The 19,172-nt window shown below is 42.2% G+C and overlaps 2 protein-coding genes across 10 annotated transcripts in view; one reads left to right on the top strand and one right to left on the bottom strand.

Moving 5' to 3' along the window:
* Positions 1–2,194, bottom strand: part of LOC125763505 (stress-activated protein kinase JNK) — a 278,718-nt gene extending 276,524 nt beyond the window's left edge. Inside the window, exon 1 of the mRNA XM_049426769.1 lies at positions 2,080–2,194. The gene's annotated coding sequence lies outside the window, so the exon portion shown is untranslated. The remainder of the gene's footprint in view (positions 1–2,079) is intronic.
* The window catches only part of LOC125763414 (CUGBP Elav-like family member 2), a 258,303-nt gene that overhangs the window by 124,556 nt on the left and 114,575 nt on the right, over positions 1–19,172 (top strand). For 8 of the 9 annotated variants that reach the window (XM_049426602.1, XM_049426600.1, XM_049426598.1 and 5 more), the window contains one exon: positions 10,796–11,154. In XM_049426602.1, the coding sequence (XP_049282559.1) occupies positions 10,796–11,154 (359 nt within the window). Of the gene's footprint in view, positions 1–3,324; positions 4,205–10,795; positions 11,155–19,172 lie in introns of those variants that run through there. The other variant, XM_049426606.1, reaches the window with a different exon arrangement.

Genomic DNA, 19,172 nt, shown 5'->3' with positions numbered 1-19,172 from the left:
TATCCCATATAAGCCTCCTCCAAAATTAGTTGTATTTGGGCGAACTTTAAACGACGCATCTCCACACAACACGATTTCCACAAGCAGTTAAAGCCATAACCATACACTGACACCATTGCAGTTTATCATTTTTCGGACCTTTTTGCCATCGGCTTTTGGGCCTTTCCCGGGGAGTTGGTGGACGCTATCTAACCAAACCTACTCCAATTGGGGCTCACTGGTCCCGTTCGGAAATGGGAAACTGATTGCTTTCATGTTTAGAGATTATGAAGGCTTCGGCAAAACAGCAACAATATCCCGGACCGCGTCTCAATCGTGCGCTGTTTCTTCATTTCGCACGAATCCATAGGGCTCCGAAACGTGACAAGAATATTGTCCCCAAAGATGGCTTCCGGATAGATTTCGGAGTTGTTTTTTTCTTTCTTTCTTTGGTTGTCACGGTTCGTTTGCCGGTTGTCACCGAATCCATCGTAATCTAGTCAAGGGTACGGTACGAATGTGGCCGTCCCGTCACGTCAATCTCCGTCCGGGAGGCAAAGTCTCTGCCCAATGTGGAAATAATTTTTGAGCACTATTACGTTAATGCTAACGATAGCATTCGATCGGCATGGGAGTATGAATTTACTACAATAAGGTCAACAGGACGAAAGTTTTCTGGGCTACGTGACGGGACAGTGTTGATTTTATGGTTCCTTTAAGAAATTTATTTTTGGCTGCTGGATTCGATTTGCATGATGTGAAGGAGAAGTTAACGAGAAATGTTAAATGAACGTTTAAAGAAAATAATATTCTTAATTTCTCGGAAAACTACTAAAATGTTGGATAGAACCGTATACTGTGGTTAACCATAAACTTTTAAGTGGCATTAAGATTTAGTGTTTCCATTGGCAGATTCCATCTTATAAATGGAGGATTTTTCGGAAGATTTTCGAAGAAAGAAGATGGATTTATTTGGAGTATTCTCTCTTCCTATGACCACCTTTTGCCGTAACAGATCCATAAGACAACGCTCGATGACGTCAATTGCTCATATCTTCATCTTCCATCGGAGATCTTTTCACTTGCGTCAATTGTTAAAACCCTATTGTCTATCTGTATATTCCAGCGTAAATCTTCTTCTCGCCGAGGCAGATATTCTGCAAAACTCAAGAAGAAGATAATCCTTCACTAACTTCTACCATTTTCCAAACAGTTGCCAACGATATGATAAGTTTAGCCGCAAGAGCTACCCCAACATATCCCAGTGGAAAGTATTTTCAACGGAAGTGGCACACGGGAATAGTTTGTGCTGGGAAAGCCACGGTAAAACATCCGAAATGAGGTCATGTCCGATAAGCATCAACCGTGTGACGAAGCGTACCGGTTAGTAGGTGGTGAGCTATTTTCTGACTGATATAATTCGAGCGCTAGAAAAAAAGAATAGTTCACATTCTTCCAACGCTTCGGGGCTTTGCCGGTAAATTTTGCATCTCCAGCTCACTTCCACGATATGCCGGAAGTTCATCTTTAACCTCAATTTCTTCCTATCAGAAGGAGAGTGTATGTTGTTACAAAAAAAAACCCAGAAACGATGGAAAGCAGAGGCAGTAGATCGTAAAAATAAGGTTATGAGATGGATGGTTGCGATATAACAATGTGTTTCATTCTGTGTGTGCTTATCTTTCGATGCTTATCCTGCCACACAGTGGAGTCGAGATTGTTGCATACCTTTAGGGGGAGAAGGTTTGCACCTATATTTCATTTTCTACTTCCGCGTGGATGAATGATTTTCCTTTTTGTCAACCGGTAGCGCAGGAAATGGCGATGGCTTGGATTTATTCCATTTTTAGAGGACATTTTCAATTACTCTACCACTTCAGGCGAGCGTTCACCGTTTGCAATAATAATCTTAACATTTAGGTTAATTTTCCGGAAATTTCTTTACCTGTCCTTTGGAACCGTACTTTGATGGGTTGTGCAATGTATGTCAAATAAAGTTTTTTTTTGTAATTTATTTTTCACTGAGTTCTATTTTCTTTTTAATAGTTTCCGCAGGGTCAAAGCTTTGTTACATATAAAATATAAGAACAAGATACTCACAGTTTTCGTTAGCGTTATTTTCTCAAATGCTCCTTTTTAAGATGGCAAGTGCCGTTGATTGTGTTTTTTAAACTAATTTCACTAAATTTAGCACTAGCATTAGATTCACTAGATTTTGCACTAGCACTAGATTCACTACATTTATCATTAACACGAGACTCACTCGATTTAACATTTGCACTAAATACACTAGATTTACCACTACCACTAGATATACTAGATTTAGCATTAACACTAGATTAAGCACTAGTAATAGATTTATTAAATTTATCACTAACAATAGATTCAGCACTGCCACTAGATACATTAGATTTAGCATTAACACTAGCAATAGATGCACAAGATTTTTTATCACTAACACCAGATTCAATAAATTCAACAAAAGCACTAGATTCGACAATATCGCTAGATTCACATTACCGCACGTAAGCACCACCCGTTCCGACGACGTTCGAAAAGAAACTATAACTTTTTATGAATTTTATGGTTGGCTTATCTTTTGTGCCTCTAAAGTAAAGCGTACACCACATACACACGCAAAAAGAAAGTAAAAGCCAGATTCCACCGTTCGGTTACATTTAGCACCTGCTCCTCTCACACACTAAAAAAAAACACAAATCAAATTGTGTATGTCACATGTCCACGCGTTGTACTTTAACCTCAAGCTTCAGAATTGATCATCGGAATATGTAGAAAAGAGAAGAACACATTTTTGCGTACAGCTTTCTTCTCTCACGCGCTCGGTTATGAGAGTCGGTGGCGAAATAGAACACACAAACACAAACCCAAATGTACGCAACGATCGATCCATGGACATAATTTAAGGTTGGAAAACTTTTGTAACAGCGTGGGTTATAGGCATTCGAACAAAAATTGATTACCATTAGTTGCAACCTTAAGAAAACGCTTTCTTTTTCTCGTTTACGAATGAAATGCCGAACTTATTTGACAATTGCGTTGCACTACGCGTTACGCTTCCTTGCCTGATGTTCCCTAGTTGAGAGCAGGTGTGTTCTGACCGCTGACGCTTCTTTGAATGTGTGAGTGTGAATGCCGTAATGAAATCACACATCAGGTGCGAGTTAGTAGCAGTAAAAAACTATTATAAATTACGGCAAAAAGAACAAAGAGGTAAAATTACCTGTCAATCGCAGGTTTAGCTGTTCTTCTAAGAATTTATTTTGGGCATTTAAACGTCTCCTTATGTTTAAATGTCTTATAAAGTATTTAAAAGGGTTCCTGTGTAAACAGAAATAACGGTACATTATGCCTCTCTCTTTTTTTCTCTCTCTCTCACTTGCAACACTAATCACGCAAAAGTATTAGTAACAAAGCGCATACGGTCTATGATCATCTCTTGTGTAACACGCAATGAAACATTAGCTCGAAGGAAAGATCTCTCGCTAAGCCGTAGTTATTCACGCACACACGCACACTAACATCCTTTTATCTCTTTATCGTACCTTATCACTAGCAGATCTTAGTGCAGCTCACACCCACAGCTCGATCATTTCGTTCTCGTGAATCTTTCGAACCGGTTGCGTTGTATGCTAGCGTTGTGCCACCGTCAGATCCTAACCTTACTTTTGCACGCCTTTCGAACAAAGATAGCAACAGTGTGCACCTTAATTACAGGTGGAAAATCATCTGAACGGAAACTGTGCTAAAGATCGAGAAACCACGTGTTGATCGCGTGTCGTGTGCAAGTGATTTTTTTTGAGAACAAAATCAGCGTCTTTGTTATTTCCTTTCCAAAGTTTATGCTCCCCACGTGCGTGACCCGTTTGTCCGTCGTTTAGTGGACGTCAACTTTAATCAGTTTAAATACCTCCGAAAAGTGGGGTATAGTGAATAGTTTTTTTTTACACTTGTTACGAAGACTTTGGTGATTTACAAGTTTGTGACTGTGACTGTGAAACGAACAATTTTCTTTTTTACTATTTTTGCGTACGATCGTTTTATTGCGAATCGAGTGATAAAATCCGGAAAAAAAACATTTTTTATTCAATAACATTAAAATGCTTACCTACACCACCCAGCAAATGTTGCAAAGCGAACAGCAGAGCATGAATCCGTTCATGTGCTCGATGGCAATCGATGCTACGCCGGACGAGCTGGACAATGTGTAAGTATGCACAATGTGGAAAGCAACACATTTCCTCCATGTCTGATCTGATCGGACACCATTTTGTGTCAAGTGTACGATGCGAGTCGTACGTGATCGCACACGTTCACTTTCCACCATCCAAAAGCGCTTGTTGCTGTATTATGCTGAAGCTTCGCCTGGCCGAAGGTCAATTTTTTTTAGTTTATTTGGCGTACAACTGATGACGACTTGGTGTAGCAGAGTTTAACCGTTGATGGCGGCAAGAATTGCTTTATGCTATATAGGTTGGGACCTTTCTACCCCGAACTGGCTGTCTCAAGGTCTGGGAGACATACGATTTGTGCTCGGAAGCACACACAAAAAACGGAACGAATTGCCTGCAGCTTGAAGCCTCAATGTCCTTGTCCTATCCAGCGTTATCACCACAGTCGTACATGCTCGGTCTGCTGCACATTTCATCTTTTTGTAGCGTTTTTTCGCCTATCCTTTTCTGTACATTCTTTGCTCCATTTCGATGCTTTGGTTGATGACATGACTCTTCTTCTATGCCGCGGTTTCGTATCGAAGGCTTAACCTTATGAGAGGCAAAAAATCGCTGGTGTACTATGGCCTTGTGGTGGATCAAACCCTTCGCCAGTACATGTCAAGTGTTGTTGAATCCACCTAACAGATTTACTGATGTTTGTTTGAATGTTTTAATGCAGTAAGTATACGTTCCATAAGTAAAAAGTTAAGCGTAAAAAATTATAAACGATGTTTAGTTTTAGATGCTGCTTCGTCAAAGGGCTGTCCAATGGGAAGAAAATGCCACATTTACGGAACACAAAACTCTTCCAAAAGGTTCAAAGAACGAAACGTAATACATTCCATAGAAAAGCCAACTCGTTAAGTGCTCAGGTGCACTGCACAAGTGGAGAAAACCAGCAGAAAAACCGGAATGATCTTGTAATGGCATTACGGTTTAATCCTTGGACCTGTACGCTGACTCTTGCCTGGACCTACGGATAATCACGTGGGAAAGCAACACGCAAAAGCAAGAGAGAGATAGAGAACACAGTTCCAACTGTAAGGAAAGTCTCAGACTACTGTCACACAGGACACACGGTTTGCTGAAAGGGAAGTGAATCTGACTGTTATTCACACTGTTGGTTTTCATAATTTCACAACCACACAAATCCTACTTACGGCCAGAAGGCAGGGTGAAAAGAAGTCAGGTTAGAAGTTACCAAAAGACAAGAAGATAGCCACTTCAACCCTAAGAAAGATTCTTTCACAGTTCTACACAGCACTGTGCAAAAAAACACTAGTAAACTGACGGAAAAGAAAACTTCACGAACGAACGTAAGCGTTGGGTTTGTCGTAGTTGCATTCCCCAACGCACTCGACTTTCCCACACCGTTGCATTTCAAAGCAAGATAAACGTCTAAAGACTTACTCAGTTTTGTTTTAAAATGTTATTAATTAGTTTCACCAGCAGGGCAACCGTACCGCCAATGGAAGTTGGTGTTAGTACAGCAGGGCAAACGTAAAAGCACGGCCACACCGTCTGACCTTACTTCTTATCCAGTTATCCTGTTTTGTCGCTGTCTCCTGGCTTGTTGTCTGGAATGGTTAGTTTCTTTTTGCTCGTTTCGTCCTTCCTTCGCTCTTGTAAAGTTGTCTGTTTGGGGTCAGATAACGTTAACGCGACCAGGAGGTGGCAGGCTGGCTTATGCTCCACAAGCCCCATCCAGAGATCCAGCACCAAAACCGAAGGAAGTGTAAAACTTAAGTCAAACGAATTGCTATGGTCGTTGAGAATTTCTGTAGACGGCATGATAAAGTCGACACCCTTTCTATCTATCTTTCGCCGAAGCAAGGATGGAAAGCCGGAGACACATGTACAGCAATACAAAAACGCAGCACATCACACAATTTCAAATGCCGCTTGAAAATGCTACAGATAGGAAGGAATTTTTGGTTCGGTTCGGTCGGTTATCCCTGGTCGCGGGCTCGGACTTGATGTCCTGCTTACCATCGTTTGGCGAAAGTAATTAGATTGTCCGTACGTGATACTGTTTAGAAGTGCGGAACAAATGTAAAACCACTGCTGGATAAAATGCAGCTGGAAGTGGATTGTATTCGTTCGAGTGTCTGATAAGATCTTACATGTAAAAACCAGCAGTTTGTGTTTTTATATTTAAACGTACTTTAAAAAAAACAATTCCTCCTAAGTTTATATTCACCAAGGTACTAGTCAGGTAGATTTAACTCTTTCCGTTTTGTTTGGTTTGAAGATACGGTATGCAGATGTTGCATTTGTAAGCAACTTCTTAACCAACTTCTTTACCAACTTTTTTTCTTACCAAGCGCGGTCTTGCCGCGAAATATCATTGGACGTTTGCAGAGTATATGCGGCAGGAAAGTTTATAATTAGCTGTGAAGCAATTTTCCTTTACCATGAATAGTAATTAATTGACGCTCCCGGTAAGTGGTAATTAGCGCTGTTTACATACTGGGTTTCTTATGCTTTCTTTAGAAAGTGTTTTACGGTGTACAAAAGTACTTCTAAGGTTTTGTCGCTGTAAACATTGAATGTGGAGTTGGCAAAGAGTTTGAATCCAAACCTTTTTTTATCGCGAAACAACATTAATGTGTGGTTTGTAGGGTATTGCTTGAGAACTATTGATGAACTAGGCAGGACATTCAAAGCAAAATAATTGAGGATTTCAACTTGAAAAATATGAAACCTCTAGGACATCTGCAAAGCTTTTACAAGTACTCATTGAACCGATTTTATCCTTTGAAATAGAACTCTTGTATTAACGTGCAAATCTCATCTGGTACGTTGGTACGTTCACAAAACACGTTGCATTCACCACACCGCATATATCCTCAAGTGCTTTTCGTAATAACATTCTTCAAATTTCCAAAAATTGCGAGAAATACAACGCTCATTTAACGCTTCCGAATTACATTCCCCAGACACGATGGTACAGACCTGGAGTGGAGGCGTTTTTTCTCCTCACAAATTCCTCGCATCGCCGTTTACCATTGATTGTACCATCCAAAAATCGCGCCCAACATTGACCAGTGCGCGTAATGAAATTATATCAGCTATAGCTGATAGCGCCATCTGCTAAATCACTCAATTTATTCGTAATTACGTTTTTTCGGCTACTACCCGGGCATACGCTTCGCTGGCCAAAAGCAAAGTTTCTTGGGTGTTGTTTGAGCATCATCATCATCACTTCGCTTCGGTAGCAAGCAAAGGAGAATGACGCCTCTGTCATCAATTTAATTCCATTTCCTTTGATTCAATTAAGTGTCCTTAGCGGCATTGTGTTTGTATGTGTGTGGGTGCGTGTGTTTGTATATCCCGACAAGCGACTCTGTCAAATATGTTTTGGCTCCTCATTTTCGACCTCTTATAGCAAACTCTGCTCCCCACTATTCAACGCTCTCAACGGTAGGTTCGAAGGCTACCGGCTTGTTGTGTTGAATTCTGGGTGTTTAATTTGATCAGACGTTTTTTTTCTCCTTACCTTCTCCAGCCACCAAGGGAGGAAACAAAAGGGAACGAAATTATTCAAATGACTTTTCCCGCGTGGAATTTTCTGTGCCGGCACAATTAGTCTCGGAATCGAGAAACCCCCCGTCAGCGTGGGTGCATGATTTTTATCCTCTTTTCCACCTATTGCTCACGGGGAAAAACCTGCTCTATCGGGTGGAATCTTCGTTGGTAGGCATTTGGCAAAACGGAAACGCACGGAAGCGGACATTCATTCAATGTTTCTCCCCGCCCGCTCGAACAAATCTCGTGATTGATGGTTGAGGATGCGTGTAAGGTGCTGCAAAGCGTACAAGGGGTTTCTTATGTTCCTACCAACCAGCATGATAACAACCGACCATCATCAATCGAGGAAGAAACGAGCACCATTCTTTACGACGTTGTCAGCAAACGGAAGGATCGGCTCCGATTCAGTGATTTGGAAAATTATAATCCACTCTTTACGCTGTTGTCGATACGTTTTAGGACGGAACGGCGGGAAAGTTGGCGCAAAACTAAAACAATCGACAAAAAGGATGACGATGAAACGAGCATGAATTCGTCGTTTATCAATCGTCAACCTGGTCTGTGAGCGTACATTTGTTATCCCGAAGGAAAGATGCCATTCGGTGAATTGATCAGCGGCTCGTAAATATCGTTCTAATATACTGTTGGATTGTACCTTCAGAGGCTGTTTCCCCTTGGGAGAACTTTCTAAAGGCACGTGCCGGACACGCTTTCCAAGCTTATTGGAGCAGAGTTTCGCGGATGAGTGAAGGAAATGAGCGAAACCATCCCATTATTGGCCCGCCGTATAGAAGCAACTCGATCAGGAGTGGGATGTTTTTTTTTTCATTGCAAACTAACCCAACATATAATGCTGCCTCCAACCGGTCTGGAGTGCCAGAAGGTAGTATAACAAAAATGTGTTTGCTAGACGAGCATATTTATCATCGTTGCTCGAGACTCATCTTCCATCATCTGGGCACAAGCCCAGAACGCACATGAAGGAGGGTGAATCTATATTTCCCCGTGCGGTGGTCTGTATGTCTATGTCTCCTTTCGACCTGTCCAGCATACATGTCTGCGGTGTGTGTACTCTCGATACGATACGGTACTGTTGCGGGACGAACCACGGTGAGTTCATTAAATTCGCCACGGATCGGCGAACTCAAATGCAATATCGAAAATAATTGAATCTAATATTTCATGCTCGTCCTCTTTCAGGATGTGAAACGTTCCAGCCCCGTGTTCTGAAAATCACTATACAGATAACCGTGACGAGAAGAGGTGGAAGAAAACTGCATCCTTTGGGGAACACAACTTTCGAACTCTGCAACATCGATAATAACAAAGTGTCGTCCATCCAATATGGACGTGTTCTCGACGAACGCTCGAACGTTTATATCACTCCACCACGAACAGAATTGGCGCAACGTACTAAATATGGAAAAGCGCACCGCCAGATCACCGAACCGGCAAACATCCGGCTTGACTTCTTCACTCAATTCTTTTGACCCAACACGTCCCTTTTTGTGAATCGCTTCAAATGACAACGACACGACGACGATGGCACACGCTGGTACGGTGGTTGCAAAAATCGTTGTAGTCACGGCTGTTTATCACCCGAACCAACAGATGGCTTATTCGTTTACGATCCACCATTTGGTGGAACTTTTTCTGCCCTTCCTTACGGCGTGTCGTGGCCAGGCCGGGCACTTCCCCGTCGATTGCAGGACGATAATAGAGCGCCCGCACCGACGATGCGATTCCGTTTGATTGCACAGCTTGCACACAAAGATGATGTGGATCTTTTCGCGCTAATCAGCATTCCCACTCCGGAACACATTGCGGTCATCTTTAATATTGTACGTGCCGGTGCGGACGAGCACTTGACCATTCGAAAAGGATGGTTGCCGTCCACCCATCCGCAGGGAAGTGAAACTCATTCCTGCCGAGAGCACGCTTAATGAGTGATGCGTTTTATGTTGCCCATTTCATTTTTTGTTGGTGTTTGGCGTTTGTTCGTTTTATTAGACGATAAAAATTTTATCCACCACCAACAAACCCACATTCTACTGGTTGTGTGCAAAACCGCGGGTTAAGAGGTCGTGGTTGTGTGTGCGTTTTTTTTCTTCCCTTTTCTTACGAGATTATTTTTTGTGGCATAGCGAGGAAAACGTTGTCATTTCGTTCCGAAATATGACCATCAGCGGTAGAAAACTTCCAAAGGGATTGTTCAGCGTAGGTGTCCTTCCCAGCGTCACAGTCCCATTATTATGATGGTGTTTCTGTTTTTTCTTTCTTATTTTGGTCACTTTGTTCGTTAGTTCCCGTCACTCAAAAGCTGTTCGTGCTGTCCCGTGGCCGAAGCATAAACATCCTCCATCAATAAGGTGTGACGAGATTAGGTTTTGTTTCTGCTTTGCCGCTTCATTCGCCACGACAACCAATTTGCGTTGCTCGGTGACTCCGGTTTGGTTGGGGTTGACAGTATACGGAGGACTCCGGTACTCCTTTCCCGGGCGAAAGGAAGCATTCGGTATTCGAGGCACGTCCCGGTACGCGACGGTGAAGAATCATCCAGGGAGTCTGCCGTTAAATTGCCACATCGTGACAAATGATTTTCATAACCGAACGATGAACCACAACACAGGGAAAAGCAGGAAGCAGAAGGAAGGTAAAGCGGAACGAAATTCTGCCCTGAACTTCGTGATCGTGAGTTCACCCCTGTTTATGTCGTTTAATGTGGCAAAGGTGAAGGAAATGTGCAAAAGCGGAAACAATCATTTAATGCTGGACATTTTGAGATTGAATTTGTTGCCCCCCCAAAAGAATGTCCTTCGTTGCATCGTTTACAACACTTTAGGAAGGATCTCATGCGAGTATGTTTTTAGATCCATTGAACTATTAAGGGCTTTCTGCTCTATACGATGGTGATGTGTGTTTTGTTTTTGTAAATGAAATTTTTAAACCCCTTATCGATACACCTACCCGTACATTGATATCGTTTGCTTCACCAGATAATCCAGTGCTAAACCACTTATCGACTTTCGTCCGCTTTATTCCTTTCGTTGCAGTGCCATCATGAACATGACCAACACCGCCAGCAGCATCAATGCGAACGTCACCAGCATGAACCTCAGCCCCGGCAGCAACAACAATAACAATCATACGCTGAACAACAACAATCCTAAGGTGATAAACAACAACACGGCGGTGGTCGTTGTCGGGTTGGACGGGTCCGGCAAGGTGTCACCGTGCCAGGACCAGGAGGATGAGGTGGTAGGTGACCAGCCTGACCCGGACTACATCAAGATGTTTGTCGGGCAGGTGCCACGGTCGATGGACGAACAGCAGCTAAAGGAGATGTTCGAGGAGTTCGGACGCGTCCATCAGATCAACGTGCTGCGGGACAAAACATCCGGCCAGAGCAAGGGTGAGTGTCCTGTTCCTACCAACTACAACAACAAGCGATGCTTAGCATCATGCTCCCCCGGGGGAAAGCGATATTTTCCCGTTAATTGATTTGCCACTCAAGAGACAACGAAACGGTAGTTTGGGGGAAAAAAGAACACAACAAAAAAAGTAGGAAGTGATGTTCTACGAATTGAACGCAGGAATTTTGTCGAGGACATTCGTTCGCCCGAGAACTCCCTATAGTCACCGACCGGCGAATGAATGTCTTTTTTTCTGTATGCACCAGTTTCAAACGATCACAACTGAATGGGGATGAAGGAAAAAAATCCGAACCAAAGTGAAGCGAAAGACGTACATTCCGGATGTTATCCGTTGATTCTCCGAGTACTACCTGTCGTTTCTGCAATGACGAGGAATGATTCGCTTTTTTCTGTGTTGAGAAGGGAGTTGTGAAAACCAAACAACATGGAACAATAAAGATTGATTTTTTTAAATATCTGCAACCATCCAGGAAAGGCATCCGTTTTGGCAGGTGGTAGCAAACACGCCACGTACCTGCCCGTTGGTGTCCTTTTTTATGGCTATAATACTCGCACCGTTGGTATGAAATTTTTGACGCCATGCTTAGTGCTTTTGTGTGGCTGTTTTCCATCCTTTGTACATTGTGTTTAGGGAACTCAAAGTATGACAAAAAAAAATTTATCTATACCGTGCTTTTCCCCCTTGTGCCACTTTTGATAACTTGTTCCCTTTTTGTCACACTTGATGACCTTCCCGGAGGATCTGCTCACCATCGCCGGAATGTCGGAGTAAAAGCGAACAATCGAACAGGCAGGCAAGTGAACACCGTCTACTACTAGCTAGCTGCCTGCAAGGATGAAGGAATTGGAAATCTCGTGACTGCTCGAGGGACAAAATGCGCTTGATGTTTGTGACATAGTGCCGGGTGCGGCACAAAAAAACAACCTCACACACACAAGCGAACCACTTTCGGGAATGTCGATCCGATCAATGTCTCCCCGTACACGGACGTGTTGGAACGGTATTCGATGGTTTCGTTGGTACGGATTCAGGAACAAGCTGACCTCCAAAGAACGAACTGTCCACAAGGGGCACAATAGCCATCCCAAAAAGGTTCGAGGACGTCCACGAGAGAACTGTTGATTTCCAATCCATTACTCATTTCTCTCATGATGTTGACTGGTTGAACGTGTTGACCTCCGTGTCGAAACCTTCCAGCCTGGCTTCAAGGATGATCGAATGTACAAATGGTGAGCAAAAAAGCATCAAACCTGGTGCGAAAATGGTGTCGCTGGACCTTTCCGCCATTACCAATTCTTGGTGGATGTGCCGATAATGGTCACCATGCTTTTTTTTGCTGTTGTTATTCCTCCTTTCTAGCTTTACTGTGCCATGGTAAGTGAAGATTTGCGATGACGTCGCTGAAGCTCAGCAAATGGCCACCATACTGGTCGATTTATTTCACCGGTTAGTGTAACGGGGCAGACGGGAAAGATCTGTCATGCTTGGAAAGGTTGAAAAATAAAGGCATCACACTTGGACAGACAGTTACTTTTACGTTTACGTGGATTTTCGGTGTAACACTCCGGTGGAGCTTAAAACTTTTTTCACGTGCAGTAACGTTCACAAGAAGAAAAAAACATCGCATTCAACTACGACAAGTGGAAAAGAGCAGAGATTAGTGCTTTTCCCCGATGGTCACCGGGTTTTTTGTTTGCTTAGCTTTCGAAGTTAGCAAGATTGGAAGGTGAAAGTACTTTGGCAAATAAATCGATTCTTCGTTCCATTCTTTGAGGACTCAAGAATTCCCTAACTGGTTTTTTCCATCAGTCTCTGAAGGACGAAATACCGATATTGTGCAATGTTAATATTGAAGTTTATTTATCCTTAAAGTAATACAACTTTCACAACTTTTTTATGTTGAATTGAATATTTTTCAAATCGTCATAAGAATTCACTTTTTTTACTATTGTTTCAATGAAACTAACCAATCCGCAATAATAAAAAGATGATTTATTTAAGGTGTACTTTGGTTGTATTGGTTTGTCGAAAATAATTTAATTATTCTAATCTAATTTATAATCACTGTTAAGCTATGTTCAGATAACACAAACATCTGTCCAAAAAAAAAAGCGCAAATTGAAACCTAATAGCATTAAATGATTATAGATAAAGAAGGCTAGATAGCTGGAACCTATCAATCGATCTATGTCAACGCCAATTACAAAAGGATACATCATGATTCATCACTATTATCCTTCGATTGCCAAAATCCGAAACATTTTCGAAGTATCCTAGCAGGATTGTTTTTTGTTATTGTCCTCGCAATACAACATGGAAACGGCAAAATTTCAATTACCCAGCGTGTAGTCATGATTACCGCGATGATTTTTCTCTTTGTCGAAATATCACCCCCCCCCCTTCCATCGGGCTGGTCGGACCCACGAAACAGAAACGTGACCATGAGTACGTGTCATGATGGAACACAAAAATGACTGCCTATAAGATACCCAGGGCAGCATCTTACACATCTCCACCGCTTACGGAGGTTGGGGGATGGAACAAAAATCCACTCACGTCAACGGACGTAAAGCCCGCATTTTGTCATGATTGTTCCGTACGAAAAACGCACCGCACACAACCCGCAGAAGAAGGAAAATTTTTCGGCAACATTTTTTCGATTACCTCATCAGACTCTGATGTACCTGCACGCTCGTTTCCTTCGCAGTTTCCCCGTCAATCAGACTGTTCGGTTGTCGCCGATAGGGACAGGACGTGTCATGACCTCATTGCTCGTTTTTTTCCGGATTTCCCTCGCTTTTGAGGAGTAGGAGACATTCTTTCGTACTTCTTTTTTTAAAGAAGAAAATGTCAAATCAGTGATCTGGCAAGGATATCTCTCGGTCGTCTGCTTCATCGGAGGGTGAAATCCGATTCTTCAAAGCAGTCGGCGAATGCGTGCGCGTGTTGGTTCATATGCTTTTCGTACCATTCCTTTCACAGCCATTCTTCGTTCGTGTTTGTTTTACGTGCGGACGTTACTTACTTTTTTTGGAACAAAAATTATGTATCATTTCCGTGTCGTTTTCAACGGGCTTTCCACGGCTACGCCAGGGAGTGTGTATGCGTTCACTTACCCATTTAAGATGATGGTTTTCCAGAGGTTTTTTCTTCCTTTTTCCCCCTAATGTATCCTCCAAACTCTAAGCATGACACTGCGTGACGCACTTGAACGTACGTTTGACTAACATCTTTTTCCTATTTACGGAATCCCCGAAGGATTTTCAAGTGAACTGAAGGAAGAAGGGCAGCAATATGACAACAGCAAGGAAAAAAATCCTCTGCTAGAAAGATACAAAGATACAAGCCCTCTTAAGAGCAAAATCAACGTGACAAAGCGTTATTTTTCAACGGGCAGAGATTTCTGAGGTTTTTTCTTGCGTTAGGTTACCGTCCCGATATTCTTGCTCCCAACACATCACTTGACATTTTTGTCTCCACTGTGTGGTGTGTGCGCCATCCTTGTGGCAGTATTGGTTTTACTCTAATTTAAATTCAAGCCAAAATTGAATCAAAACGCACTTCACATGCTTTGAAACCAGATTGTCGAGGCGAGGGATGTGGGTTGGCGTGTTGTTTTTTTTTGGTTTGCTTTACGGTGTGGAAAGCGGTGTGGAAAGTGTGGGAAGGTTTTAGCGAGTGTTGAGTGCTTTGAGGTTATGGGTGGTTGGTGATGAACAGGATGCTGAACAGTAATCAAACTGAAGCATGTGCGTGTACTGCCTGTGGATGTGAACCGTTGTCGGTTTACCGCACAATGAGTCAACTTTTTGTCAAGAATTACGCAGTTTTTAAACTTTTGTTTTTTGTTGGAAACTGTGTTTCCGTAAAGAAAACATGCCAAACATTATGTCATCATGGTGGAAGCGTTTATGGAGAGAGTGCGATTTTAGTTCCTGTAGTCGCTTGTCTAGGATTTGCTCGATTTAGGTTTGAATAGTTATAATACTACACGCTAATTCTACTTATGAAATGAATTAAATTTATGGTAAATAAAACTGCTTATGTGAAGACACGATACTGTAGCGATTTGAACTCAGGTTAACTTCAGGTTTTAATTTAATAATCTTTTTTTGATGAAGAATCAGAGTTGAGGTAAATTTTCCACGTGTACTACTTTTGTTCCTAATCGCAAAATTGTACCAGGGCAACAGCTTCAGCATAATTTCTGCCATACAAAAACCCGAAGCTTAGTCTTATTTACGAAAATCTTGCGGGTATTAGTGATATGAAATCCCGATTTAGCACTGTCTGGTTGTCGGATTTGGTACCGCAGCTTATTGAGCAAACTCACAAAACCTTGGTCGATTCTATCGCCCACTTTCTGGCTTGCTTTAAAAGGAAAACTTTAACAGCAACCACAAGGAATGTCACGCAAGTTTTCCAGTCGGCTAAACCATTTGCAGGAAGAGTGCGAGACGGTGTCGAACACTTTTCACAACGTTTCTATCTGGAATTGCATTTCCAGTCTCGGGTACGGTTTTAGATTAATTTAATTTTTGAACACATCAGCGTTCCACGCTTCGCCATCCTTTTCTCATGCAACCCACGGCAAGGAACCGAGGCCAAAAATCATGCTAATAATGACGGTCTGTGTGTCGGCGAAGGGATTAACCGTGATGATAACCTTGTAGCCTTTTTTTTGTTGCAAAACGTCACTCACCCCTTATCCCCACCTCCACTTCGTGCACTTTCCCTCGCTTCCACTGACCTATTTTCCCGGGGTTTTCATTGGGTTCATTCCCGGGACTTTCTTTTATGTTTGTGTGCCGCAATCATTGAACCCCGGTCCGGCGATAGTCGCTTTGGTATGGCCCAATTCGTACGGCCAGCAAAACTTGATTTAGGTCCGGTGGATTTGTAATTAGCCGGTGGATGATTTTTCCGGCTTGGCAAAAAGATGAAAGGCCTGTCAAATTGTCGGTTTGAGTGAAATTCCGTTCAGCTTTTCAGCTCCGAAAGATCAGCACTGCTAATAACCATTTCGGGGGTTTGCTCTCACCATAATTGTAGCTGGTGGGAAGGTTTGGACGGCTACCGTTGTCCGTTAGGTTTTGCAAAATTACGCTTCTGAAAAATTCATAGCCTTTTTGTGTAACCCGACCACCGGTCGAGTGGCTACCATAAACTAGGACAAGCTTTCATCGTTTGAATAGGGAAAAGTGAAGGAAAAAAAATAAACACGCAATTTTCATCCGTTTTAAAATTGACATCAAATTAACTGGGTAGCAAATGGAAAAGCGAAGGAAAAGCCAATAATCTATTTTTGTAAGCACACACAATCAATACCCGGGTCGGTACTGGCGAGCTAAATATGAAGGCTTCATTCGGTTGATGTTGCGGCATTGGATGTTGGTGTGGGAAACTACAAAGCCATAATTCTTCGCATTAGTTTATTTTTGGACTGTAAAGCTCAAGCCCCGTGACCCATAAAGGCAAAATTTAATTTAGTATATTTTATACCCAATGAAATGAGTGAGCTAATGAAACGAGAAGTGATATTGTGTTGAAATCTCGTAAAACGATATTGTCGACAAGACTATTATTGTTGGTATTTTCTTTCACAAAATAGCCAAACAAACAGCTTGTTCTAAATCCCCTGCCAGACGTGTGGTAATGCCTGTCACATCTTAAAATGTAACCGGCAAGTGTGCGTTTAGGTTGAAAGGTACATTTGACGGAAACCATCCAAAAGGGCTCCTTTCACGCAATACACGGATGATCCATTTTCTCACGTCTTTCAATCGTTGCTTTTTACTGCACGCAGGTACGCATCCCACTTACCTTTACCAAAACATATTGTCCTTAAAAGTCCGAAAAAAAGGCTAACAAAAGCCCCCGTCGGTGGCACTTGCTGAAATTGCAAATTTGACAATCTGCTTACAGGATTATTGCGAAAGTGCTGTGCGACGCAGTTTTGAGTGTTTTTTTTGTTGTTGTTGATTTTTTCAAGACACAGTGTCGACGGGAAGATTATTTGCTAAACTCGCCGGAACCATCTGTTGGCCTAGAATGGCATTCGATGTTACGTGAGATAGGCTTTAAAAGTACGCAATAGAGTTGGCGTAGAGGGTTTTGTGCTAAAACTACTTTCAAAGGTAGCAAAGCCATAAAAAGGTTTAATCTTGCCATAGAAACCGGTGGACCAACATCCATTTTCGGAAAAATGGAACCATGTGTTTTATCTTTTTCGGGTGAGCTTCGTCAATGGGGTCTTGTCCAATTGGAGCCAAAATTTAATAGGAGAAAACATATAGAATTTTTTCTTTCTTTATCTCGCTAGTCGGGAACCGTTGTCTCATGATTTAGAGATGACAAAAAGAGGTGAGCGAAATGGGGGGGGGGGGGGGGGGGGGTGATATGAACACGCGAGAACGAATTCTTGCTCTGGAACGTTCACGTGAACGGGAACACACTCCCCGTACGGGAATCGTGTTTCCAGCCCGAAAAGACTTGTAGAATATTTCAATTTTTAATGATCTCAATTTCCATCCTTCACGGCAGAATGGGGAAAAAGGCGGAAAAGGACAAAATCCGAACACGACCTTTTTAGACATTTTTTTCCCTCTAAAGAAGAAGCGGGCGAAAACGAACCACGGGAGAATAAACCTAGTTTGTGCCAGATTGCATAGTTTCCACGCCACCCCTGAAGGGGTAGCAAAATGTATGTGTGTGTGTCCAGGAGGGGGGGGGGGGGGGAATATCTGTCCCATATTTAGTGAAGGACGTGAGAAAGATCATCTGCTGGAGTCACGTTCACCTGAGAATAAAGGTCAACGGTTGACGGTAGAATTTGATAAAAGCGCCTAAGCGTAGAGAAAGATTGCACCTTTGTACCTAAAATTTAAATTCTGCCTGGAACAGTGGTTTATATTTTTAAAGCAAAAAAAAAAAAGAAGTTTTATTAAAGATTTGTGCATTGAAAAATAGCTGAACAAGCATGCATTTGATTAGCACTGCATTGAAAGGTTCCCATTTTCCCGGAATATGAAGGTGCAGAGAATGCATTTTATTAAATACTTTTTCCCTGTGAGAAATGTTCCAAATAAGGTAATGCACCGTGTAGAATGAAAGGAATTTTATGCAAAGCGAAAAAAGATACCTCATGAAGCTCTTCTCGAGCACAAAAATATTTTATTTTAACGACCAACTGTAGCATAAAGGGTCAAATTCACTCTAAAGCACAAAGTTTAGATTCTAATTAACACTCTTTCGTCAGGCATGGTTAAACGTATTTTGTGGTTTTTGACCTCAACTGAGGATCATTTTCGGGTTACTAGTTTTTAGATGAGATGAGAAAGTTTTGCTTTTAACAATTCCTTTGATTAAGTCCCTCTTTTATTTAATAAAAAATGAACACACAACCGCTGCCATATATTAAGTAAAAGCTTAATTAGTTAATAGGAGCTACTAATTTTGAGAGCAATTACACCCATTCAAAACAACACGTACGAGAGGAAGTTAATAGCTGAAGGCAGTGAAACAACTAATGGATACTTTTGCTAATTATCGGTGCATCTCTCGACACCGGAAGATGCAGCTACCTGTTCATGGTAGAAGCGCCAATCATATCTCGCTTTCCATTAGCCGCTTGTCGAAGTAAAAATTGACACCGAACCGATAGCAACAGACCGCACTAAACTTTGGCGATTGTAATTAAGTTGACAATCTTAATTAAACCTCACCGCACTCACCTCACCGGTCGGTCGGATGGGCCATCTTCCCCTGCCGATGGCCAATTGCACAACGAATGCACTCTGGCAGAAGTAATTACAGATAACGAGACACGCTCTGTCTCCCTTTTACCCATTTCTAGTGGTCTGGTTAAAGTGGAGTTCTACTACCTTCCACTCGGATTGGAACAAGGAAGATATTAGCGTTCGTTACCTAACCACCAACTTCTTCAACGCAAAGTGCGATGAAAATCGATGATGTGGCAGCACACACTCTCCGCTG

The sequence above is a fragment of the Anopheles funestus genome, chromosome 2RL (assembly GCF_943734845.2).
Source record: "Anopheles funestus chromosome 2RL, idAnoFuneDA-416_04, whole genome shotgun sequence".
NCBI classification, from domain to species: Eukaryota; Metazoa; Arthropoda; class Insecta; order Diptera; family Culicidae; genus Anopheles; species Anopheles funestus.
The sequence above is the reverse complement of the archived record's forward strand: the minus strand, read 5'-3'. Positions and strand labels throughout refer to the sequence as shown.